The sequence below is a fragment of the Mrakia frigida genome, assembly GCF_051309035.1.
Source record: "Mrakia frigida strain ATCC 22029 unplaced genomic scaffold BDY24scaffold_7, whole genome shotgun sequence".
Lineage (NCBI taxonomy): Eukaryota > Fungi > Basidiomycota > Tremellomycetes > Cystofilobasidiales > Mrakiaceae > Mrakia > Mrakia frigida.
The window spans coordinates 322,709-345,354 of record NW_027481274.1 but is presented as its reverse complement, the minus strand read 5'-3'; the positions used below and the strand labels follow the sequence as shown (position 1 = coordinate 345,354).

Below are 22,646 nucleotides of genomic sequence, written 5' to 3'. Positions count from 1 at the left end.
CATACTCTCGTAGATTAGGTGCTAGCATCTCTCTCTTCTCATCCCTTCACAGCGCTTGCGCTCTCGATCTTTGTTCTCGGTCTCCTTACTTCTTCTCCCGTAGTCTGTTTAGCTCTTTCGTTCGCAGGTCGAGCGTAGATTATCACAGCTTCGTCGTTGAAGATGCACAAAAACCTTCTTGAATCCCATCTTGACGATCGATTCAGCTCGAAAGAAGGGAGGGGGAAGATAGATTCAACTCGATGTGAGTCCCTTTCTGGAGGCTTCCTCGAACGTTTCGAAGTCTGCAACACGGAGAGTCAATGTAGTAGCACAGCTCTATCTGTACCAGCAAAGAAGAGAGGCTCATCGAGGCAGGCCGGAGCGTTCATCGATCGTCTTTCTAGAGGTCGAGCTCGACTTAAGGAGAAGGTGAGCTCAACTCACTCGGAGAAGGCCTTCCGCTTCCCTTCGCTGAAGCTGAAAGCTCGGACGGAAGACTCGACTGCTGGAAGAGATCTCAAGACTGATAAAATTCGACGTCGATTCGACCCAAAGCGAGTTTGGGAGGTGATCGTCGTTGGGAGGAAACGAAAGACGATTCGACGGCTGAGGTTTGATGAGCTTCGAGCTTCAAGCGTCCAACCACATCTTCGCGAAATGACTTCTTACATCCTAGCAGCTCAAGAAGGTCTTCCAGTATGGGAGGAGGACAGCGACGCATCGTGTATCTTCTGTAAGATTGTCGCAGGAACTACGAAGGCGTTCAAAGTTTGGGAGGACGAGCTCACGGTTGCCTTCCTCGGTTCGTCTCCTTCTCTCTTCGATGGAAGCTCGCTTTTGCTAGATTACTAATTGTTTCTCTGGCATTAGACAAGATGCCACTCCGTAGAGGACACGTTCTGCTCATTCCAAAGTGAGTCTGGACGGCAGCTCGATTGAGAAAGGGAAGGGAGGAGGGAGCGGGCTGAGCTCGACGCCTTCCTCCGTCCGTCGAAACAAGCTGACCTTTCCTCTCCTTTGCAGACTTCACTGCCCCAGGGTTTCAGATCTACCAGGAAACATAGGTGCCGCTCTAGGTAGAGCTCTTCCTAAAGTTACAAAGGCCCTCAGTTTGGGTGAGTCTCAACGAAATCGCCTTTCCTCCTCCTCCTCTCTCCTTGGGCTCACGTCTTCCCCGTTTCTGCTCTGACTTCAACAGGCCTCAACAATCCAGATCTAAACATCGTCTTGAATCAAGGTTCGTACCCTTCCCGTCCTTCTAAGGAGCTCGATCAAAGGACGGAGCAGAGACGAAGCTGACAACTCTCCGCTTCCGTTTTCTCGTCTCGTCAGGTTATGCTCAGGCCGTCAACCATGTTCGTTAACGACTACGTCTCCACCCCACTGGTCTGAATTCTCGCTGACTCTCTTGTCCGCTGCTTCAAAACAGGCCCACTTCCATCTTATCCCAGCACCTCTCAAAACCCCTCCTCCCACCGACCTCCTCGCCGATTCCCTCTCCTCCGTCGCCATCTCCTCGACCGCCTCCAATTCTCCGCACGGCAAGAAGAAGGACGCAGTCGCTGCTGCTCTTCTACGAACGCCCGCCGATGTTCGAGCGAACCCTCCCTCTCATCAGGAGATGATCGAGGGAGAACGTTCTTTCCGTCTGGCTGGGATGCTGGGAGATAGAGACGCAGAGGAGATCAGTGGGCTGATTAGAAGTCAGCTTTAGGTTTTATTTGGATCGGAATGTCAGCTCTTGAAACTCTGCTGGAGCCAAGAGGGAAAGAGAGAAGAGCAGGTTTCGATCTCGACGCGTCCTTTCCTGTCGACTTTCAGCTCTCCGACGGGACGCAAGTTGAATTTCTTTGCTTCTATTTACTCTAAAGCTTCACTCCCAAGTCTTTTGCGATCATCCTCCTGGCGATGGGGTCTGTTTGAGGCACGGGTGGAAGGAAAGGAAACGATCAGCGTCGCGTCTCGAATGCGAGAAGTCGAGAGGTAAGGGAAGGACGAACGGTAGAAACCAGCGTGCTCCTTGAACGTCGACTTGGCCAACTCGGGTGCGACCTTGTTGATAGCGACGAAGATGGGTCTGTCGAAGCGAAACAGGCTGTCGGTCAGCTACTCGAAGAACGAGAGGGTCGAACGAGAAAGAACGGGAAGGGTCGAACTGACCGACAGAACTTCATCCTTCCTTTGTCCTGAACCCATACAGCAGCCTGCTGAGCGTAGGCGTCTCCTGATGCGAGAGCGATCTAGAGTTGTTTCGAGAAAGAGAAGAAGGGCGTCAGTGATCCGAACTCTAGGGGAGGGAGCGGTAGGCGGATGAAAGACGAACCTCGTAAAACCTCAGAGCCGTCTCAGCGTTTCCGGCCTGAGTGAAGCTGTAGATCTCATCGAGCTTGGCGACGGCGAGTGGCGAGATGGAGGAGGTCTCGAGCTTCTCGAGGAAGACGACCTTCTGCGAGGTTCCGAACGAAGCGATATCCTCCTTGCTGAAAGCAGCGAGCTTCTTCTCGTCCGACCCAGCTGCTGCCCATCGAGCGGCGAGGTCGTAGGCCTGGTGAAAGGGAGGAAGAGTGGCGAGTCAGATGGGTCGACGACGAGAGAGAGGGGGAGGGTCTACTCACAGCGTCTGCGAGACTAGCGTCGTAGAACTGGCTCATGTCGACGGGAAGCTTGGTTCCCTCTCCGTTCAGCCACGCGTCCCACTGAACTCCATCGAGCTTCTTCACTGCCTCGGGTCCTCCGTTCTTGGTGAAGTAGGCGTAAAGGTGAGCTTTCCAGTCGTCGGTGGAGATGGAGAGTCCAGCGAAGGTCTTGACGTAGGACTGGACGTAAGGGAGGAAGACGTCGAGGCCTCCCATCGTGATCTCGAGGTGCAGGAGGAAGTTGGATCCCTGACGAGCGACGGCGAGGAGAAACGATCAGCGGGAGTGTTGAGGCAGGAACAGCAGGAAGATGCGCACCTTATCGTAAGGCACGGTAGAGAAAGCGTCACTGTACGAAGGAAGGATCGATCAGAACTCAGCTGAAACTTCAGCGAACGAGAAAGAGAAGAGAACTCACTCTGGATCCTCTCCCTCGTGGTAAGGAATCACGAGCCTCTGGAACCTCTTGTTCCCCTTCTTCTCGAAACCTTCGAGAGAGTCCGAAAGAGCCTTGGCTCCGATGATGTACGAGAGGCCTCGCTCGGCTGGCGAATGAAGGGCCTGCATGAGGAGTCGCTCGAGGTAGGTCGTGAATCCTTCGTTCAACCAGAAGTGCGCCCACGACGAGCATCCGATGAGGTTTCCAAACCACGAGTGAGAGATCTCATGTCCGACGACGTCGACCAAGGATCGATCTCCGGCGAGAAGGGTCGGGGTAGCGAAGGTAAGGCAGGTCTGGAACGAGAGGACGAAGAAAAACGAGGTGAGCTCGAAGGTTTCCGTTGCTTCTTCGACGCGATACTGGTACTCACGTTCTCCATTCCACCGTCTGCAAGATAAGATGATGCATTTAAATCAGCCAAAGTTGAAAAGGGTGAAAAGGGCTTCGTTCAGCGAGAAGAAATGAAGAGACGAACAAGGGAAGGCGGGAGGCAAGACGAGGACGTCGTAGCTGGAAGAAACGCGAGTCTGGTCAGTACTAGACTCGAAGAGAGAGAGCACAGAGAAACAACGATCGAACTCACACTCCCCTGCGAAAGGAAAACGAAGCAGACAGAAACGATCAGCTCGGTTCTCGTTGTTTCGACTTCTCGCCTCCCTCCGCCTTTTTCTTCACTCACCAATCGTAAGATCGCCCAGTGAGCTTCTCAGCAGCAGCGACAAATTTCGCCTGATCCTCCTTGAACTCCCAGTACGAAGCTTCGATCTGCTCAGGCTGCAAGACGACCGACAAAAGGACGCGTCAAAACCCCAACTCTCCTCGAACGAAAGCTCTTCTCACAAACTTACCTCACTCCAAACTCCGGTCCTCCAGCTCGCTCCGTTCTCTCCCTGCTTTGAGATCTCCTTGTAGACCAAGTTTCCGGCAGCGATGGCGATGAGATACGACGGAACCTTCACTTTTTGCTCGTACTTGTACTCGACGGTCTTTCCTCCCGTCTCGAGGGGAGCGGAGATGGAAGGCGAGATCCTGATGGCTGAGAGGAGGACGGGGAGAGTCGAGTGAACGGAAGCGGAGTAGGTGGATTTGATGGAGGGGGTGTCCTGGGAGGGGATGAGGGATCTTGCGTGGATGGCTTGAGACTGGAGAAGGCGGATGGGACGGGAAGCAGAGAGCAGCGTCAGCGATAGCGAGACCTGGAAAGGGGTTTGGAACCTCGAGGGGAATTTCACTAACCTGAGAGTAGAGGTAAGGGTGAAGGCCTCCTTTGGTTTGGCTGAAGAAACGAGGACGAGGGGACGAAGGAGGTCAGACGAAGTGGCTCGAACGAAAGAGGAGAAGCGAGAGAAGCTTTGTACGCACGAAGCTTCCAACCATCCCAGAGCTGAGCAATCAGCAGTCGTGCTGTAGTTGATGAGGACCTCGAAAGTATTGCCCTTAGCGTAAGAGGTCGGGAGAGCGATGTGAAGAGCTGATCCGAGCGTCTCGTGTGCGGCGGAGATGGTGAACTGGAGGGACGAGACGAGCCAGAAGAGCGGAGAAAAAGGTGAGAACTGGAAGGCAGGATGGTGCATGAGACTGTGGCTCCGGAGAAGGGACGAGAGGGGAGCTCATTGGCGAGGAAGAGCTCGAAAGAGAAGGGAGGGAAGGGACGACTCGGAGGGCTGAAACGTCGAGCTTCTTCTTCCTTCCCTCCCTCCCTCTCCTCCCCACCTCAACCTGCTCATCCCAATACCACCTTCGCCTCCTACATCACGGCCCAATGCGCAACTCACCTTCGCGTCCTTCCCATCAACCTCCACCCTCTTCACCTCCAAATCCCTCGTGTCGAGTACCACCTCCTTCAGCCCTCCCTCCTCCTCCCCGACCACCTTCATCTCGTGCTTCACACTCCCTCCCACGAGCTGCTTCTCCCAATTGATAGTCCAGTCCAAGTGCAGATGAGTCGTCTCAACAGAGACGTAGTTGGAGTAGGTTGCGTGGTCGGGCGTGTGAGGGAGGAGGACTGTCGAAGGCGAGGTCATGATGGAGGAGAATGAGCTCGTTGCTTCGAAGGGAGCTTGGAGAGAGAAGGGAGAAGCGAGAGTGGTGGTTGAGAGTAGAGTGAGGAGGGAGAGTGGAAGGACAGTTTTGAGCTGGGGAAAATAGACCATGGAAGGGGTTGGAGATGAAATGGGAAAACGAAAAAGGAAGGGAGGACAGATGGAGGGCTACGGCGATGGGCGAAGAGGAGGGAGAGGTCGCGTGGGTCGTTTGAGGTTTTTCGCAGGGAGGGAAATACTTTTTCTCGAGCGAGAACAAGGCGTTGGTCTGTAGGTAGGTGATTATCTTGGGCCAAGCAGGTTTGCAGCACGTCTCCTTGACGAGATCGAGATGGCGCGTCGTCGTCGAGCCTCGGTCTCGAGTCACTTTGTTTCAGCTTCCGTCTCTCGAGCCAGTCTGTACAGGAAGTTTGATAGAGAAAGCTGGTGAGGCCACGACTAAGGAGAAACAAAACGGTGAAGCAGCTGCGAGAAGAGGGAGTCACGGACGAAGTAAGGAAAGGACGAAGAAGAAACGAAATGAGACGAAACGGAGAAGAACGCGAAGGGATGGAAACGAAGTAGAGTGACGATAGGTATGAAGCGTGATTGTACATAGGCAAGTGAGGAGTAAGAAGACACGAGTTGAAGACGTGGTGAGGGCTCTACAGAAATCGAAACGAAAAAGAGACGCGTCGAGGTCAGTCGTTCGTTTCGTTGTTCTGCTTCCGACGTTTCGAAGAGGACAAGAGTGGGTTAACTTACGGCGAAGGAAGTTGACGAGTCGAATCCAGATTCGAGACCCGAGTTGCGAAACCCCAGTAGAGGTTCCGAGGAGGGAGAGGACGAGATGGGCGAAGGATGTAAGTTGAGGGCAGAGCGTGGATGAAGGTTGCTCGTTCGGATGGAACTGAGGATGGAGAGGAGGTTACTCAGAGATGCCGAAGCTTGTTCAGAGGACCCTGGAGGTTGTTTGAGCTCGACGAGATCGCTCAAACTGTTGGAAAGACGAGAGAAAGAAGAGGAACAGAACGAGGTGAGCTCTGTCGTCGCCTTCCTCTCCTCCTTCTCCCTTCTTACCTCCATCCCTTTCTAAGCACACCAGCTCACAACGAAGATTCAAACTGCTACAGGACGTCGGAGAACGGACTCGAGAGTGTGGAAGGGAACGGGGAGATGGACGTCGAGGGAAGGGAGAGCTCGAGCTCAACGTGCTTTCATTCTCCTCCGTTTTCGTCTCTTTTTTCTCTCCTTGAAAAACTTCGAGCTCTCTAAAAGTCAGCTCTCCATCTCGAGCACCCTTCCTCTTACCAAACCCTCCAAAAATATAAGTCGCTCGCCTTGTGAATCACGCCCCTACAGCCTTCTTCGAAGACTTCAAAAGTTCAGCCCTTCCTCGCTTTCCCTCTCTCTCTCCCACCGCCCCCTCCCCCCTCTCTTCTTCTCTTCCTCTTCTCTTTCCCCTTCCCAATGCTCTCTCTTCGACCGCTGAGCTGACTCCTCTTCTGACCTTGTGAGTATCTTCTTCCTTTCTCCTTCCTGGCGCTCGCTCTCTCGCCTTCGCCGTCCCCTCCCTCCTCCCCTCCCCTCCCCACCCACCCCTACAACCCGCTTGAAGTCTCGTCTTCGAAGGATGAAGCATACTTTAAACACAATCAACTAGAAGCTGTTTCATAGAATACGTTCCCACTTGGGTTCTTTCAATGATTGTTTATTTCAGAATCGCCCTGAAACCGATTCGAACTTCAAGCACTTTCTCTCTCGACAAAACCTTCCCACCCTCTACCTCTACCTCTACCCTGCACCTCTACTCCCTGTGCTACGAGACTGCTTTGATGATGATGAAGACGAAGAGATGATTGTACTGACCTTGTTCCTCTCTTCTCTTCTTCGTTCGTCTCAGGTCCCTCCTTCTTGTTTTGCTTTTGGCCCTCCTTGATCTCATGCTCTTGCCCTCTTTGATTTCAACCCTCTCGTTTCGTGAAAGACAAGATCTGCTTCCTGTAAGAACATGCTCTCCTGAAGACACATGAAAACATATATAAATCGAAAGTCACGTCGTCCCCTTTTCTTGTCGTTTCGTTCGACGAGCTCCTTCAGTCCTGGCTCTCCTCAAACGACGACCCTCTCCCCTCTCCACTCCCCCTCCCTCCTTCCCTCCTTCTCTTCTCTTCTCTTCTCTTCCCTCTTCGACGTGAAACCTCCCTCTCCGGTGCTCTTCCTCTGAGCTTTTCTTTGTGATGAACAACAAGCGACCTCACTCGTCCTCGTACGGAGCTCCCCCTCAACCCGCTCCTCCTCCTCCTCCCTCAGCTCAACAGCACCAACAACCTCACATGCCAGCAGCAGGCCCGCATCAACCAGCTCAACAGGCCGCTCCAGATTACTCTGCAGCGTGGGCTCAGTACTATCAGGTCAGTGACCCTCAAAGACCTTCTTTGTACGAGAGGAAAGAATCAGGACAAGAGGGGGAAGGAAGGGTAAGGAGGAGAAACGAGATGAGCTGACCTCTTTCTTCCCTTCGTTCGTTCATGCTTCTTCGTTTTCTACAGCAACAAGCTCAAGCTCAAGCAGCAGCTGCTAGACCTCCTGCTCCCGCTCCTGTACCTCAGTATGCTCAACAACCTGTTAGTACTCTGTTCTTTACTCCTCGCTCGTTTCCTCCTCCTTCCCCTCCCACACGATTTTTCCGTCACCTTCGATCTTCACCTCTCCCGCCTCGTCCCTCTTTCTTCAAACCTTCTGGTCGCTCTTAGCTCGAAGCTCCTCCTATCAGCTATACTGACTTGTTCCTCCTTCCTCTCTACCTTGCTTCGTTCCGATTCTACAGCCGATGCAAGTCCCAGCCGCCTACGGATACGCTCAACCTCCTCAGCCTCCTCCTCCTTCTCCCTACGCCAACCCCTACGGAATGCCCGTCCAACAACAGCAGCAACCTCAATACGCGGTCCCTCCCCATCCTCAGCAGCAGCAACGAGCTCCTCAGCAGGTCCTCTATCCTCCCCAGCAGCAACCTCAACCTCCTTACCCTCAGCAAGTCGCCGGCTACTCCCAAGGAGGTCCAGTTCTATACAACCCTAATCCTCCTCAGCAACAACATCAACAGCAACAACAACCTTCTTACCAAGGAGGAGGAGGAGGAGGACCTTCCTTCCCCTCTCGACCTTCCTCCAACCAACCTCAACGAGCGATCCCCGCTCCTCCGTCCCATCTCCCTCGAACTCCCACAGCAGCCTCAGCAGCAGCTCTCCTGTCCGCTCCCATGGGAGGTCACCAATCGCCTTCGTCCTCCTCGGGTTTCCCACCAGCCAAACGACCGAGATTCGATCATCAAGGACCTCCAGAGTCGGATTACTCGTCGAGACCGTCGGGACTCCCCGTCAACCCTGCGGGAGTCAACTCGATGCCTCTCGGAGGAGCAGGAGGCTATGGACCTCGAAGCGGAGGAGCGGAGTACTTTGCTGGAGGAGGAGTACCTTTGACGAGTGGGGATGGGAGGGACGGGTTGGGCATGTCGATGAGCATGGGTCGAGGACGAGGAGGAGGAGCGCCGTCCCAGCCTTCGAGAGGTGGACGAGGGTACGATGATCAGTCCGTTTCGTCGTCGGGTGGGTTCGGGGGAGGAGGATTGGGAAGGAGTGGGAGCGGTGCGAGAGGTGGACGAGGAGGAAGCAGGAACAGTCCGCCACCTGGATTGGGAGCTTCTGGGTTGGGACGTGGTGGGTTGGGCTTGGGCGGGAGGGGTGATAGAGGTGGTTATAGGGGACGAGGTGAGTTTTATTCCTTTAGTTTTAACCTTGCTGGATTCGAACTTCGCCACGTTTCGTTTCACGTCGAGCTCATTCGCTGACCCTCCTCCTTCCCTCCCTTCCGCGTCGTTTATTTCCTTAGGTGGTCGAGGAGCCTTCCAAGCCAACCTTTCCACCGCCGATGCCCCTCGAGGTCCTCGAGCCGCCCCAGGAGGAGGTCGAGGGGGAGCCAACAACAACAACGCGTCTTCGTCGTCGTCTTCCTCAGCCAACGCCGCCGCTTCCCTCGCTGCTGCCGCCGCCGAGAAGGCTCGTCTCAAGGAGAAGGAGGACTCCAAGAGGACGTTGACCGACTTCAAGATCGTCGGGTTGGAGGTGCCCGAGTTGCTGTGGAAGTGGGGAGCGGTGCCGGAGAAGGAGAGGGAGGAGGAAGGGAAGAAGAGGAAGGCGGATGGGACTGGGTCGGACGTTGGTGGTGAGTGTCGGGTTTCTGTCTTTTGCGCTCTCTCTTCTGTTGAGCTGTTCGACGATCGGAGCTCTTTTCGAGGCCTTACATCGCTGACCTCGTTTCCTCGCTTCGTCCGATTCCAGACGACTCCCCTTCCTCTCCCTCCGCGTCCTCCCACCCAACGAAGCATCGAAACTCCTACTTCATGACCCACGGCAAGGAGAACGCGGACTCGGTCGGCTCCACCACTCGAGAGATCAGTCGCCTTCGAATCTACTTCGACTCCCCAGCAGGTCACGGTCCAGGAGAGAAGCGAGGACGAGGAGGGATCGAAGGGCTGAGAGAACGACCTGCTCCAGCTTTCGTTCCCGCTCCTCCTCCTCCTGCTCCCACTCCCACTCCCGCTTCGGCCGCTCCAGCTACCGTCGAGGAGGTTTCCGAGGAGCAGGCTGCCGCTGTTGAGGAGTCGTCGAAGCCGGAGGGAGGAGAGGAGGAAGAGGACGACGAGGATCTGGACGGAGCTCCCATGGAGGAGAACGAGGTGGGAGCGTTGCTGGAGGACGTGGAGGCTCAGATCGAGGAGGAGGCGGAGAGGTTGAGACTCGAGGAGGAGCAGGAGCAGGAGCAGGCTTCGGCGTCTCTCGTCGTCGACGATCAGACTCCCAACATCGGATCCGACCCAGTCCCCTCCGAGCCCGACCAGCCTTCGGAACCCGTCGAAGCTCCTTCTACCCTCGTCGCAGCAGATGCTACCGCCGCTGAAGACGTTCCCGAGGACGATGCCGCTGGGGACATCTCCATGACCTCCGCTCGAAGCTCCGTCGAGCCCACCTCCGCGACCACCGAACCTCCCACCGTCGCCGTCGTCGCTCCCGAAGAGAACCCTTCCTCTTCGTCCATCACCACCACCACTCTCGAAACCGAACCTTCCACCACCGAATCGGAACCCACCGCTCTCGAAGGACCCACAACTTCCTCCCTCTCCCTCGCCTCCACAACCCTCGCTTCCCCTTCCTCAACTCCCTCCTCTCTCCCTACCGCCCCTCCTCCTCCTCCTCCCAACATGTCCGCCTCCAACAAAACGCTCGGCTCTTCCTCCCGTTCCAAATCCAAAGCCGACGCTCCCGTCGTCAGCGTCAAGGAGAAGAACTACCCCGTTTACGACGGACCTGAACCCTCTGCGAACAGGGTGTCGATCTTGTACGAACGGTGCACGAGGAGGATATGCATCGATGCGGAGGTGGTGGAGAGGGTGAGGGTGTCGAGAGCGGAAGGGAAGGTCGAGTTTACCATTCGGTGGAGAAGGGAGAGGGAGGCTGAGGAGCAGGAGCAGGAGGAGGTGGTGAAGGTTGAGGAGGTTGTTGAAGTGTTCGAGGAGAAGAAGGACGAGGAGAAGGAGGTGAAGGTTGAGGAGGAGGAGGAGACGAAGGCTGAGGAGGGAGGAGAGGGAAGAGCTTCGTCGCCGATGAAGGAGTCGACGCCTGCTCCTGCTCCTGCCAGTGGAGAGGAGGGCGATGTGGCGGTGGTGAAGGTCGAGGAGGTCGAGGTCGAGGGAGAGACGAAGGTCGAGGAGATGAAAAAGGAGGCGACTCCGACACCCGCTCCCGCTCCCGGTCCCGCTTCTGCGACGAACGAATCGGCCTCGACGACGTCCAAGGAGGAGAAGAAGCTTACTGGTGGAGAGAAGAAGGTGGATAAACGTCGGTGGGATATCTGTCGAGGGATTCTCGTGAGTCTTCTTCGTTTCTTCTTTTGTTTTTTTCCCTTCCCGCTCTTCGTCTCCTTCGTCACGTCGTATCTCTCTCTCTCCCTCCCAACCCAACCAGCTGACCGTCCTCTCCTTTCGCTCTCCTTCCTTTCCTCCTTACAGATGGAGCTCCTCGACGAAGAAACCGAAACCTTCCGTCCCGTCGACTTCGAAGCTCTCGAGGACATGTGGGACGGCGTCACCGATCCTACCGCCGGCTGGACTCCTCCCATCCACCAGCTCATCACTCCCAACTCCGACCCTTCTGCTGCCTACCCGGAACTTCGATGCGACACCTTCAAGATCATTGCCTACCTCGATCAGGAGAAGCCGCTCAGTGAACCCAAATGGATCAAGACGGGGAACGTGGAGGATTGGTTGAACGATATCTTTGGGCAGCCCGGGAAGAGGGAGGGTGGGAAGGGGTTGGCTTGGAGGGGGAAGTTTGAGATTTTGGATCCTGAGCAGGTGAGTCTTGGGTTCTGCGTTGATTTGTGTCTGTTGGGAGGGAAAAGGACGAAACTCGAACGCTGATTATCTCGTCCCTTCGTCCCGTCCCTCTCTTTCTCCCTCCTTCCTTCCCGTTCTTTAACCAGGCTCCCCACCCACCCACCATTCAATCAACGCTCGACTCGTGGGCCATGAACTCCACCACCGGAACCGCTCGAGAACGCCGTCGATTCGTTAAAACCCACCTCAACGAGATGGATCACATCTTCGAAATCCTCCTCCGTCTCGTCCGAGGAGATCGAGCCACCTCCAACAACGCCAACTCCAACCAGACCACGACGACTACCACTCCTTCGTCGTTGAACGGACCTTTGGCGAGCGCGGTGACGGAGGGAGGGTTCTACGCGAAGGGACAGAACCACGTCAGTTTGAGCGTGTTGGCGCTGTTGAGGTTGACGAACGAGATGGCGGAGAAGGCGGGGGTTAAGAAGGGGGTGGTGGATGATAGGGTTTCGGAGAGTGAGTGACGAGGTTTCGCTTTTCGTTTAGAGGCCGAAGGGAGACAAGAAACTGACCACTTCGTTTCGTTCGTTCGTTTCGTTCATCCAACAGTCATTCGTTCCCTCCCGCAACACCTCGTCTTCAAGTCGGTCGACGGTCTCTTCAGGGAGTGGCTGCCTGATAGAAAGCACTAGACGCTCTCTCTTCAACCTCGTACGTTCGCAACCTTTCTTCTCGTTTCCCACCGAATCGAAATCCGACCTCTCATCCCTTCTCTCTCGTCTCCCTTCTTCCTCTCCCTCAGCCTCCCACCCTCTCCTCCAACTCCTCAAACCCAAACGAAACGAACAAAAACAAACAAAAGCTGTGAGATGTAGTAGATTGAACGAAACGGTGTCGGTGCTGGTGCGTCGACGAGTGTAGGATTGGGAAGAGGAAGGAGGAGGGAAGAGACCTTGGTTCTCGATCCCTCGTGATTTTGTTGAGGTTGTCGGTTCTCGGTTCTGTTCTTGGATACAAATCGGATTCTCATAAACACACTGGACGAGGTGGGAGGTCGAGTAGGAGGAGAAGAGGAGGAGGGAAGACGAGCAGCGTTGGAGAGAGAAGAGAGAGAGATTCGAACGCGTCGTGCTTTCGCCGTCGTCGTCGACGGAGCAAAAGCTTGCTGGTGTCTGCTCGTTCTCTTTCTACTGCTATCGTCGAGTCGTTCTGGGTTCGAGATCGGCAGCGTTGAAGTCTTCGAAGCGGCCGAGAGCGAGAGAGAGTGGGTCGTGTTCGATGGCGTCCCCGACTCGTTTGCGTTCAACGACGAGCTCAGTTCCCTCTTCTTCGTTCTCTACAGCACCCCTTTATGCCTCTTGACCTTGGTTTCGTGCTCTTACCACTCTTTTCACAGCACTTTGGAGCCCTCAAGCCCTCGCCTCGTCGTCGGCCAGCCCTTCTCTTCGTCGAGCCCTCGCATCAAGAAGGTGAGTCGAGCTGACAGCTTCGGAGCTTCCTTTTCCGCATAATCTTCTCTCCGTCGCGTCTCCATCCCGTTTTGAAAGTGAGATCGAGTTTCCGAACGAAGTTGGAGAGGGAAGAACGCGTTCCCTCGTTGAGTTGGGTCCGGGACTGATCGTCGAGATTTGACAGGCCCGAGGCTGCTGGTTTCGATTTTCGATCGTCTAGATCTCGTAGTTCTCCTCCGTAGATAGACTCCTCTTGAACCTTAGACAGAATCGTTCCGATTTCCACTGCTTTCCTGGTCTTTAGCCCTTTTTCCTCGCCTCTCCCGAGTCCTCGTCTCCCATCCGAGACGCGTGCTGGACTCATTTGAGAGCAGATCTTACTCTTTGCTCGATTGAAAACCTTCCGACTTCATATCCCTCCCGTTTCCTTCGCATTCCGAGGTCGAGCGACTCGTAGAACCGGTTCCATCAGCGAGGATCGAAGCCAGCGAAACAAAAGTCGTCCCCACCCTCTCTCCTGCTCCTCAATTCTCCTCCATCCACGACCTTCTCCTCTTCCCCCCCCCCCTCCCCCTTCCACCCTCCCTCCCTTTCCATCCCCCCCACCCTTACAGGTCTCTTCTCTGCATCCTTAGAGAGTCCATCCATCATGGCGGTCAGTCCAACTTCTATCAAAATTGACAGAGGAGGGAGGAAGGAAGGACGCGACCTTCGAGCTTCCCCTTCCCTCCTTCCCTTCCCTCCCCTTTCTCGCTCGCATCGAACTCACCGCCTCTTCCTCCTTGTCTTTTTCTATACAGACCCCCAACATCGCTGCTCTTCAAAAAGAAGCTCGAGACGACGATATGTTCTCGGATGTCGTCCCTTCAAGAGCCGTTTCATCAAGCAGACAGGTCAGTCTCTTCTTGCAAGAGCTCGCGAAGGGAAAGGAGGAGGAGCCGCCTCGTCTTCTCGACAAACGTGCTGACCTTCCAATTTTCGCAACGATGCCAGACGTCTGAGAAGGCTGGTAGCTCCAAGTCGGATGGAGAGAACGAGTTTGATCCCGACGACGACGAGGTGGAGGACTCGGATGAGGAACACCAGGGAGGAGACGTTGAGATGGGGGAGCCTGGAAGTGTACGTCCTCCTCTTTTTCTACCTGCCTTTCGCTCTTCCATCCTTCTTGTATAGTACGCTCTGTGCTCACCAGAAAAGCTGACTTTACTCATCTTCCTTTCCTCCTCTCTCCATCCTTCCTTGACGACCTTCCTCCCACCACCTCGACCTCTCCTTCGGCCAACGCTCTAGTCCAAACTCACCGCCTCAAGAGCCAAGTTCCTCGAGAGCAAGGAGAGGAAGAAGAAGTCTAGGAACGCCAAGAAGGAACAGGTTCATGTGTTGGACGCGAAGAAGAAGGAGATGGACTCGGTCAAGGTATGTTCTAGCTCTCGCTCCTTCCTTTCCTTCGAGCTCAACGCTCGTTTCGTCGCCAACTTTGAAGCTGATCTCTTTCGATTGTATCGTGGTGGATGTGTTCATCATTTAGCTCGCCGACTCGATGAAGCGATACCAGTACCTCCTCGGCCAAACGGATCTGTTCGAGCATTTCCTGACCATCAAGGTTCGTTTCCTCCCTCCCTCTGTTCGTCTCGAACCTCCTCGCTCGAGATCAAGCTGACTCTCGATTTCTTTTTCTGTCGATGCTACGTACGAGCAGAAAGAGAGAGATCCGGTGTTCGCCAAGATGGTCGACGATCAAGCTGCGAAGGTCAAGGCTGGGAAGGGGAAGAAGAAGGCTACGTTCGTTCACCCCTTTCCTCTCTCTTTCTCTCTTGTTTGGGCTTGTTGGAGCATATCGGAGCTTTGGGACGAGGATGGACTTAGAGCTGATACGCTTCGGTTGCGATTTGGTTGGGTTCCGGCAGCGACAACCGTCATCGAAAGACCGAGAAGGAGGAGGACGAAGAGCTGCTCGGGAAGGGAGAGGGAGAGGAGGACGATGGAGTCATGGTCTTCGAGGAGTCGCCACCTTGTACGTTCTTCCTCTGTTCTTGCTCTCTTGCACCCTTCTCAGTCGAAAGAATTGAGCTGACTCTCGACTTCCTCTCGGTCTCTCGAAATAGACGTCAAGGGAGGACAGATGCGAGACTACCAAGTCCAAGGTCTCAACTGGATGGTTTCCCTTCACCACAACGGTATCTCTGGTATCCTCGCCGACGAGATGGTTAGCCCACCTCTCTCTTGCCATCCCAGTCTGTGCTTCGAGTCGCTGACGAAGAGTTTTTTGTCCTTTCAACGTGCACAGGGACTCGGAAAGACGCTTCAGACGATCTCCTTCCTCGGTTACCTCAAGTTCCACCAGGGCACCAAGGGACCTCATCTCGTCGTCGTTCCCAAGTCGACGCTTCAGAACTGGGATCGAGAGTTCCACAAGTGGGTGCCTGGATTTGACACGGTTATCCTTCAGGGAACCAAGGACGAGAGGGTGAGTCGTTTCGTTCCTTCTTTCGACCTCCTTTCACTTCGTCTCGACTTCTGGGACTCCTTTCGAGATCCGAAGTCCTCGCATCTGCTTCACTGGTCTCGTTGGCCTGTCTCCTTCTCGTTACTGACGCGTCCTGTTCCTCCTCGTTTTCCTCAGGCCGAGATCATCAACAACAAACTCCTCCCCGGTGACTTCGACGTCTGCATCACCTCGTACGAGATGTGTCTTCGAGAGAAGGCTACCTTCAAGAAGTTCCAGTGGGAGTACATCGTTATCGACGAGGCTCACAGGATCAAGAACGCCGACTCACTCCTCAGTCAGATCGTCCGAGTCTTCAACTCGAGAGGACGACTCCTCATCACCGGAACGCCTCTTCAGAACAACCTTCAAGAGCTTTGGGCGTTGCTCAACTTCATTCTGCCTGGTGAGTCTCTCTTCTTCTTTCGGCCCGAAATTTCGGTCGCTGACGCTCTTCCTCTTCTGTCGTCCGATTTAGACGTCTTCTCTTCGAGGTTCGTCTCCTCCCCATCCAACACGCGTCTCGTCTCGTCTCGACCCGACTTCCCGAACTGACCTCTCCATTTTCTCCATTTTCTCTTTGCTTACAGCGAGGACTTCGACGCCTGGTTCCAAATGCGAGGAGACAACGATCAGGATGCCGTCGTCAAGCAGCTCCACAAGGTCCTTCGACCTTTCCTTCTTCGACGAGTCAAGGCCGACGTCGAGCACTCCCTCTTGCCCAAGAAGGAGATCAACATCTACGTCGGGATGACTGAGATGCAGAGGAAGTGGTACAGGATGATCTTGGAGAAGGATATCGATGCTGTGAACGGTGAGTTTCGCAGGTTTAAGGGAGGAGAGGGAGCGGACGAGACGAGGAACTGATCACTTCGTTCGGTTCTGATTTGGGTTGAATCAGGTGCCGGAGGAAAGAAGGAGGGAAAGACTAGACTTCTCAACATCGTCATGCAGTTGAGGAAGTGCTGCAACCACCCTTATCGTGCGTATCGCTTCGTCTTTTCTTGTCGAATCCGAACTCGAGCTGACCTCGGTGTCCCTTCTTCTCTATTCCATCTCCCTTCCAGTCTTCGATGGAGCTGTAAGCCTCGTCTGTGTTCTTCTTTCTCTGCCTTTCTCAAAGCTGAACCCTCTCTACTTCAACCCTCTACAGGAACCTGGACCTCCCTACACCACCGACGAGCACATCATCCAGAACGCCGGAAAGATGGTCATCCTCGACAAGCTTCTCACTTCGATGAAGGCCAAGGGATCGAGGGTTCTCATCTTCTCGCAGATGAGTCGAGTGTTGGATATCCTGGAGGACTACATGATGTTCAGGAACCACCGTTCGTCCAATTCTTCCTCCTTCCGTTCAACGACGCGTCGTCTTCCTTGCCGCGTGCTCGAAACGCTTTACTGACCGACCTTCCTCTCCTTTTGGATCAACGTTCTTGCAGAGTACTCTCGAATCGACGGAGGAACCAACCACGAGGATCGAATCACCGCCATCGACGAGTACAACGCTCCTGGATCGGAGAAGTTCGCCTTCTTGCTCACCACTCGAGCCGGAGGTTTGGGTATCAACTTGGTTACCGCCGATGTCGTCGTTCTCTTCGATTCGGATTGGTTAGTCTCACTGCTCTCCATCTTCCTTCATCTCTCCCTTGCTGCTATCGTTCGAGCCGAAACGCTTACCTCTCATTCTTTCGTTTCCGTCTGTCTCTCACAGGAACCCTCAAGCCGATCTCCAGGCCATGGATCGAGCTCACCGAATCGGACAGACCAAGCAGGTCTACGTTTTCAGGTTCATCACCGAGGTGAGTTCTGTCTCGTTCCGTTTTTGAAGAGTAGAGACGACGCTGACCTGATCCTCCACCGTTTCTCAGAACGCCGTCGAGGAGCGAATCTTGGAGCGAGCTACTCAGAAGCTTCGACTCGATCAGCTCGTTATTCAGCAGGGTCGAGCTCAACAGGCTGCTAAAGGTCAGTCCTCTCCTTCTAGCTGTGAAGAGAACCGCTCGAATGCTGACTCTTGACGCGGCTTCTTCGCTTCTCGAACTCCTCAGCTGCTCAGAACAAGGACGACCTCCTCGACATGATCCAGCACGGAGCCGAGAAGATCATCGCTTCCGGAAACAAGTGAGCTTGCTCTAATTTCGTTTCGCTTCCGCTCGAACAACCCGCTGACACCCTCTTTCTTTCGCAGCCTTCTCATCGACGACGACATCGACGAGATCATCCAACGAGGAGAGTCTCGAACCGCCGAGCTCGCTTCCAAGTACGACTCTCTCAACCTCGACGATCTCAACAACTTCAAGTCGGAGAGCATGGTTCACGCTTGGGAGGGAGAGGACTTCGGTAACAAGGTTCGTTCGACGCTGACCTGCGTCTCGTTTCGACGCGTCTCACTCGCTGACGACCTTTCGCTCGTTTCTTCTTTCGGATTCTGCAGAAGAAGGGACTGGGAATGCTTTGGATCGAACCTGCCAAGAGGGAGAGGAAGACCAACTACTCGGTCGACGGATACTACAAGGAGGCCATGCGAATCGGACAACCCAAGTCGGATAAGCCCAAGGTTCCTCGAGCTCCCAAGCAGCTCAACATGTACGTCGTTCTCCCTCCTCTCACCTTCTCCGACTCTTCACTGACTCCCTCGTCTCTTCCCTTCATCGTCGAAACAGCCAAGATCATCAGTTCTACCCTCCGCGATTGGTCGAGCTTCAGGAGAGGGAGACCAACGCGTTCAAGGTTTGTCTCGTTCTCTCTCGCCCCTCGAGGAGGAGGATTGCAGCTGACCTTCCCTCTTTCGTCTCTACAGCGATCTCAAAGCTATCAAGTCCCTCTTCCCGACGCCGAGAACGGTCTCGAGTCTACCGAGCAGCGAGAGGCTCGACGACAGGCCCTTCAGCTCGCCATCGACACCGGTTCGTCTCTTTCCTTCCTTCGTCCGATCTCTTCCTCCTCCCACGGATCCGAACTGACATCAGTTATGGTTTTTTCCTTCGCAGCCGAACCACTGGACGACGACGAAGACGCCGAGAAGGACGAGCTCGCAACCAAGGGATTCAGCAATTGGACGAAACGACACTTCCAGCAGTTCGTCAACTCGTCGGGTCGATACGGTCGAAACGCCTACGATCAGATCGCTTCGGATATCGATGGAAAGGAAGTCGACGATGTCAAGATCTATGCTGCTGTCTTCTGGGAGAGGTACAAGGACATGGCTGGTTCGTCGTCTCTCATTCCTCCCGTCCCTCCTTCCTCCGTCTCTCTCGAAGCCTGACCGTTCGTCTCTTCTTTTTGATATGCTGCCTACCAACAGACTGGGAACGAGTCATTCAAAAGATCACCGAAGGAGAATCCAAGATCCACGAACGAGACGAGCAGTCGAGACGACTCACCGCCAAAGTCAAGTCCCACACCTTCCCGATGCAGGAACTCCACCTCTCGTACGGTCAGAACAAGGGGAAGCAGTACACCGAGGAGGAGGATAGGTTCCTTATTGTTCGACTGGAGCACTGGGGACTCAACAGAGAGGACGTTTACGAGTTGATCAAGAAGGATGTTGGAGATTGGCCGTTGTTCAGGTTCGTTTTCCTTCTTTCTTCGCTCGACGCGTCTTCGCCCTTCGAGATTGCTGACTTTCTTTCTCTTCTTGGCTTCCCTCTCTGCAGGTTCGACTGGTTCCTCAAGTCTCGAACCCCCCAGGAGATCTCGAGGAGGTGCTCGACGTTGATCGCTCTCATTGCGAAGGAGGACGACGAGAAGAAGAACGCAGTTCCTAAGAAGGTCGGAGGAAAGGTTCGTTGCCTCTCCTATCGGTTTCGTCGTTCGTCTCTCGAGTACTGGACTGACTCTCTGCTCGTTCTCGTTCGGTTTTCACAGAAGCGAGGCATCGACGAGGTCAAGGGAGGAGGAGGATCGTCTCGAGCCAGCACGCCTGCTTCGGAGAAGAAAGCCAAAGCCGTCAAGAGACCGAAGACCTCCGACGTCGTCAAGCTGGAACCCAAGGCCGTCTAGACTTTAGTTCCTGCCTCTTTTCGTCTCCATCTCTTTCCCGTCCTTTTTGTTTTCCTTCTCTCTTACCTCCTCATCACGTCTCGTCTCTGCGTTGCGCCTTTCCCTCGCTCCTTAGACGTCCCCTCTTCTCTTCTCTACGATTTCTCTTTGTCTCGCTCTACTCTCTCTACTATGTTCTTGTTGGTTCTGATTCGATATGATCTTTCCTTTAACCGCTGCTGCTGCTCCCGCTCGTTGAGAAGGACGAGCACGTCGAACGTCGCATCGCCCTGTCTCGCAACCCCTTCTTTCGTACGTCCTTCTCTTTCTTCGCTCCGCACTCCCACATGCCTCGGACTTCTACTGACTTTGGCTCCGATCCGAACCAAACAGAAGTACAGCAAATCTGGTGCCGAAAAACGTCAAGGGCCTCGTCTTTTCTTCCTCAACTCCCACACGAACCATTCTTCTGAACCCCTTTCAAACTCGATGCTGTTTTCTTCTCTACTCGTCATTTCGCTCTTCTTCGTCAACATCGTCAAGGCTCAGGGAGATTCGAATCTAGCGTTCAAAAGGGTGAGCTCGACCTTTCTTCCTCCCTTCCGGCCCTCCCGTCCTCTTCGTCCAGTCCGAGTTCGCTGACCTCCCAACCTCTCTTATCTTTCGTCCTAAGTCTTTCTGGGGCATAGCCTACTCGTCGAATGGTCCGTATCCTCCCTTTTCAACGCTGAACGACGCGAAGTTTGGGAGAACGGACTTTCGAGAACTTTCTCGTTTCGCTGACCTTTCTTTCCTCTTTCTCCTGGATCTCTCAGGAACCCAGATGCCAGCTTGTGGAGCGACTCAAGATGCTGTTACAGCGGATATGGCTCTTCTGGCCCAGTTAACTCCCAGGATTCGATTGTAGTGAGTCTTCGAGCAGAAACGAGTCTCGAACGTCGATCGTCGCGGAACTGAAAGAAGTTGTCCTCTTCTGCTTCCCTCCCTATTTTACAGCGGAGCAGACTGTGACCAGTCGAACCTCGTTCTTCAGGGTATCAAGGATGCTGGTGTTCCTCTGACTAGTGAGCCTTGTCGCCGGAGAAGAAGGAAGAGACGCGACTGACGTTCGTCTTGGGGAGAATTTGCCAGCTTGGCTCGGTATCTTCATCGACGGGAACGAGACGACTTTCGTTCGACAACTGGACCTCATCAGTACGTTGCTCTTGGCTCGAAGATGACCGACCAGTCACTCTTAGGCTCTTCGAGATGCCTGAAGAGGACGCGTCGAGTCTCTCAGCGCTGATCCTCTTCCGCCTCCTTTCGGTTTCGCAGCGGCGGCTCTCGAAACTCATGGAACTGATAACGTCTCGGGAGTCACCGTGGGAAACGAGTATCTTCTCATGGGAGGAGAGCTTGCGATTCTGGAAACCTTCATCCAGAGAACGAACGGTTCGTTCTGTCCTCGGCGTCGAGCACTTCCGCCAGAACTGACTCCCTTTCTTCTTCCTTCACTCAGAAACGATCCTCGCCCTCAATCTCAACAAGACCATCCCTATCTCGACCTCAGAAGCTGGAGCTCCCATCACGCCTTCTCTTTGTGCAGCTGTTGATCAAGTGGTGCGTCCGTCCGTGTTCGATTCCTTTTCGACCTCCTTCAATCGACCCTGACGCGTTCGTCTTTGAACAGTTTGGAAACGCCCACTGCTGGTTCGGCTCCGTACCAGTCGAGGAATGCGCTGTCTGGACGAACGACTACTACGAGGATTTCATCGTGGACGTCTGTGACTACGGAAACGGGACGACGACGGGAAAGTCGACGATTTTGAGCGAGACGGTAAGCCTCCTCCCTTCTTCTTTTCAATCCTTTGAGTTGACACTTCTCTTGTCTGATGTTACAGGGATGGCCAACTGTGAGTGACGGCCTATGACCTCCCCATTCTCATTCATAGCTGACTCAAGTCTCAATCCTCAGGCGTCCGACAGTCCCGAGTTCGAGTCGAACGGAGCCTCTCTCGCCTCGATTCCAAACCTTCAGATCTTTCTGGATAGCTTCGTCTGTCAAGCTAATCAGAACAACACAGAGTAGTGAGTTCCACCCTTCCGTCTTACTTCGAGTCACGCTGACTCGACCTTCTTTCTTTTTCGGACAGCTTCTTCTTCGCTTTCCGTGACGAGCCTTGGAAGGCCGCTTTGGGAGGAGTCGAGCCTCACTGGGGGTTGCTCGATGTCAACTCAGAGCTAAAAGAAGGTCTCGTTATTCCTGACTGCTTTGGTGAGTTGTTTCTACTACTCGCAAGCCCGTTCTAGAAGAAACTGACCAACGTCGACGCGTCGAAACAGTTCCCCTCCCCGAAGGACTCTCCGAAGTTACGAGAGCGCCTTCGACCTCTGCTTCGCTTCCAACCGCTACCTCGACTACTCCTTCATCCGAGCCAACATCTGAGCCTAGTGCTCGCATCAGTATCCCGGTGGAGTCTGGAGGATTGGGACGGAGACGGGAAGAGATGTACTGGAGTTTCCTCGCCGTGGTCGCTTCGCTTCTTGCCTTGTTCCTTCTCTAGTTTGTCCATTTCGCTTCATCTCTCCCCCTTAAGAACTCTTTAGAGCTTATAGATAGAACTTTCGCCGAAAGATGCGCTTCCAGTACCTCAGAAACATCAGAGACACCGCGACGCGTCGACGATTTCGATTCCAACCGACGGCCTCTCTCTCCCTTCCCGTCATCTCTTTCGTTCTCAAAATACCCAAGTTCGAATTCCTTCTTCTGAACTCCCACATCAAAACGAAACAAAAAGGAAAGGAACAGCCGCTCGAGCAACTTTGCGAGCAAGCTCAAGAGAGCGAATCTGTTACAACCCGTCTGCGCACGCTCCTCTGCCCCGATTCTACCATCTCCTTCGTAAAGCAGAGAGAATCAAGGTCTTAGTAGTGGAACGGTTAATGGGTTGCCCAAATCCAAAAGGTTTTCCAGACGGTTTAACCATCTGTACTGGCGGTGAGGTTTGGCGAAAGGCGGTGTCAAGTCGAAGATGATGTAGGCCTCGTGGAAAGTCTGGGAGCGCTGGCTTTGCGTGCTTGGAGAGGAAAAGGGGAAGAAGCGAGAGGCGGAAGTGAGACTTTCGGGGGAGGGGAGAAGAGGAAGAAGGAAGTGCTCGTCGCGTCGAAAGCTCATCGATCTCGTCCCTCCCGTCCATCCCTTCCGCAACCACCCTCGAAGCTCCAATCCAAGTCCAGGCCAGTCCAATGGAGCATCCAATATCTTGATCGAA

The 22,646-nt window shown here is 54.3% G+C and overlaps 7 protein-coding genes across 7 annotated transcripts; 6 read left to right on the top strand and 1 right to left on the bottom strand.

Moving 5' to 3' along the window:
* Nucleotides 1–639: 639 nt before the first annotated feature.
* BDY24DRAFT_337881 (HIT family protein) lies at nt 640–1,696 on the top strand (the record flags this gene model as incomplete). The annotated part of the gene is made up of 6 exons (XM_076637302.1): nt 640–784; nt 853–895; nt 1,006–1,097; nt 1,181–1,219; nt 1,315–1,337; nt 1,412–1,696. The coding sequence occupies 6 exons, from the start codon at nt 640–642 to the stop codon at nt 1,694–1,696; spliced, it is 627 nt and encodes a 208-aa protein (XP_076498805.1).
* Nucleotides 1,697–1,847: 151 nt separating this feature from the next.
* LAP2 (bifunctional aminopeptidase/epoxide hydrolase) lies at nt 1,848–5,084 on the bottom strand (the record flags this gene model as incomplete). The annotated part of the gene is made up of 15 exons (XM_076643155.1): nt 1,848–1,897; nt 1,983–2,059; nt 2,143–2,222; nt 2,306–2,527; nt 2,598–2,867; nt 2,937–2,967; nt 3,037–3,353; nt 3,431–3,447; nt 3,536–3,570; nt 3,644–3,649; nt 3,740–3,834; nt 3,909–4,202; nt 4,297–4,336; nt 4,423–4,568; nt 4,836–5,084. 15 exons carry the CDS (start codon nt 5,082–5,084, stop codon nt 1,848–1,850), a joined length of 1,929 nt encoding a protein of 642 aa, XP_076498804.1.
* A 2,102-nt stretch (nt 5,085–7,186) lies between these two features.
* On the top strand, nt 7,187–9,273 carry BDY24DRAFT_265764 (uncharacterized protein). The gene is made up of 5 exons (XM_076636877.1): nt 7,187–7,495; nt 7,634–7,708; nt 7,912–8,268; nt 8,621–8,851; nt 8,973–9,273. The coding sequence occupies exons 1-5, from the start codon at nt 7,322–7,324 to the stop codon at nt 9,177–9,179; spliced, it is 1,044 nt and encodes a 347-aa protein (XP_076498803.1). The 5' UTR covers nt 7,187–7,321; the 3' UTR covers nt 9,180–9,273.
* A 988-nt stretch (nt 9,274–10,261) lies between these two features.
* On the top strand, nt 10,262–12,303 carry BDY24DRAFT_381742 (uncharacterized protein). Its single transcript, XM_076639398.1, has 4 exons — nt 10,262–11,007; nt 11,149–11,493; nt 11,622–11,994; nt 12,088–12,303. Exons 1-4 carry the CDS (start codon nt 10,342–10,344, stop codon nt 12,168–12,170), a joined length of 1,467 nt encoding a protein of 488 aa, XP_076498802.1. The 5' UTR covers nt 10,262–10,341; the 3' UTR covers nt 12,171–12,303.
* A 1,193-nt stretch (nt 12,304–13,496) lies between these two features.
* On the top strand, nt 13,497–19,634 carry BDY24DRAFT_381740 (SNF2 family N-terminal domain-containing protein). Its single transcript, XM_076639397.1, has 27 exons — nt 13,497–13,584; nt 13,730–13,822; nt 13,923–14,048; nt 14,220–14,345; nt 14,458–14,532; nt 14,629–14,711; nt 14,837–14,943; nt 15,035–15,135; nt 15,217–15,396; nt 15,553–15,820; nt 15,893–15,908; nt 16,005–16,228; nt 16,316–16,396; nt 16,482–16,495; nt 16,568–16,742; nt 16,854–17,022; nt 17,126–17,213; nt 17,283–17,379; nt 17,463–17,535; nt 17,603–17,762; nt 17,849–18,000; nt 18,078–18,144; nt 18,215–18,320; nt 18,405–18,623; nt 18,719–18,983; nt 19,071–19,197; nt 19,282–19,634. The coding sequence occupies exons 1-27, from the start codon at nt 13,579–13,581 to the stop codon at nt 19,414–19,416; spliced, it is 3,333 nt and encodes a 1,110-aa protein (XP_076498801.1). The 5' UTR covers nt 13,497–13,578; the 3' UTR covers nt 19,417–19,634.
* On the top strand, nt 19,441–20,263 carry BDY24DRAFT_265665 (uncharacterized protein). Its single transcript, XM_076636876.1, has 2 exons — nt 19,441–20,099; nt 20,211–20,263. The coding sequence occupies exon 1, from the start codon at nt 19,588–19,590 to the stop codon at nt 20,035–20,037; it is 450 nt and encodes a 149-aa protein (XP_076498800.1). The 5' UTR covers nt 19,441–19,587; the 3' UTR covers nt 20,038–20,099; nt 20,211–20,263.
* Nucleotides 19,885–22,100, top strand: BDY24DRAFT_381738 (glycoside hydrolase superfamily). The gene is made up of 11 exons (XM_076639396.1): nt 19,885–20,099; nt 20,211–20,301; nt 20,392–20,459; nt 20,527–20,589; nt 20,710–20,826; nt 20,894–20,994; nt 21,065–21,211; nt 21,276–21,287; nt 21,350–21,462; nt 21,528–21,649; nt 21,718–22,100. The coding sequence occupies exons 2-11, from the start codon at nt 20,219–20,221 to the stop codon at nt 21,936–21,938; spliced, it is 1,047 nt and encodes a 348-aa protein (XP_076498799.1). The 5' UTR covers nt 19,885–20,099; nt 20,211–20,218; the 3' UTR covers nt 21,939–22,100.
* The last annotated feature ends 546 nt before the right edge of the window (nt 22,101–22,646 follow it).

Coding starts and splice junctions, on each gene's coding strand:
- BDY24DRAFT_381738 (XM_076639396.1), top strand. CDS start 20,219: ATGCCAGCTTGTGGAGCGACTCAAGATGCTGTTACAGCGGATATGGCT. Junction 20,460..20,526: donor TGCTGGTGTTCCTCTGACTA/GTGAGCCTTGTC, acceptor AGAATTTGCCAG/CTTGGCTCGGTATCTTCATC. Junction 20,590..20,709: donor TCGACAACTGGACCTCATCA/GTACGTTGCTCT, acceptor TCGGTTTCGCAG/CGGCGGCTCTCGAAACTCAT.
- BDY24DRAFT_381742 (XM_076639398.1), top strand. CDS start 10,342: ATGTCCGCCTCCAACAAAACGCTCGGCTCTTCCTCCCGTTCCAAATCC. Junction 11,008..11,148: donor ATATCTGTCGAGGGATTCTC/GTGAGTCTTCTT, acceptor TCCTCCTTACAG/ATGGAGCTCCTCGACGAAGA. Junction 11,494..11,621: donor AGATTTTGGATCCTGAGCAG/GTGAGTCTTGGG, acceptor TTCTTTAACCAG/GCTCCCCACCCACCCACCAT.
- BDY24DRAFT_265764 (XM_076636877.1), top strand. CDS start 7,322: ATGAACAACAAGCGACCTCACTCGTCCTCGTACGGAGCTCCCCCTCAA. Junction 7,496..7,633: donor CGTGGGCTCAGTACTATCAG/GTCAGTGACCCT, acceptor CGTTTTCTACAG/CAACAAGCTCAAGCTCAAGC. Junction 8,852..8,972: donor AGGTGGTTATAGGGGACGAG/GTGAGTTTTATT, acceptor TTATTTCCTTAG/GTGGTCGAGGAGCCTTCCAA.
- BDY24DRAFT_265665 (XM_076636876.1), top strand. CDS start 19,588: ATGTTCTTGTTGGTTCTGATTCGATATGATCTTTCCTTTAACCGCTGC.
- BDY24DRAFT_381740 (XM_076639397.1), top strand. Junction 14,049..14,219: donor AGATGGGGGAGCCTGGAAGT/GTACGTCCTCCT, acceptor CCAACGCTCTAG/TCCAAACTCACCGCCTCAAG. Junction 18,624..18,718: donor GAGGTACAAGGACATGGCTG/GTTCGTCGTCTC, acceptor GCCTACCAACAG/ACTGGGAACGAGTCATTCAA.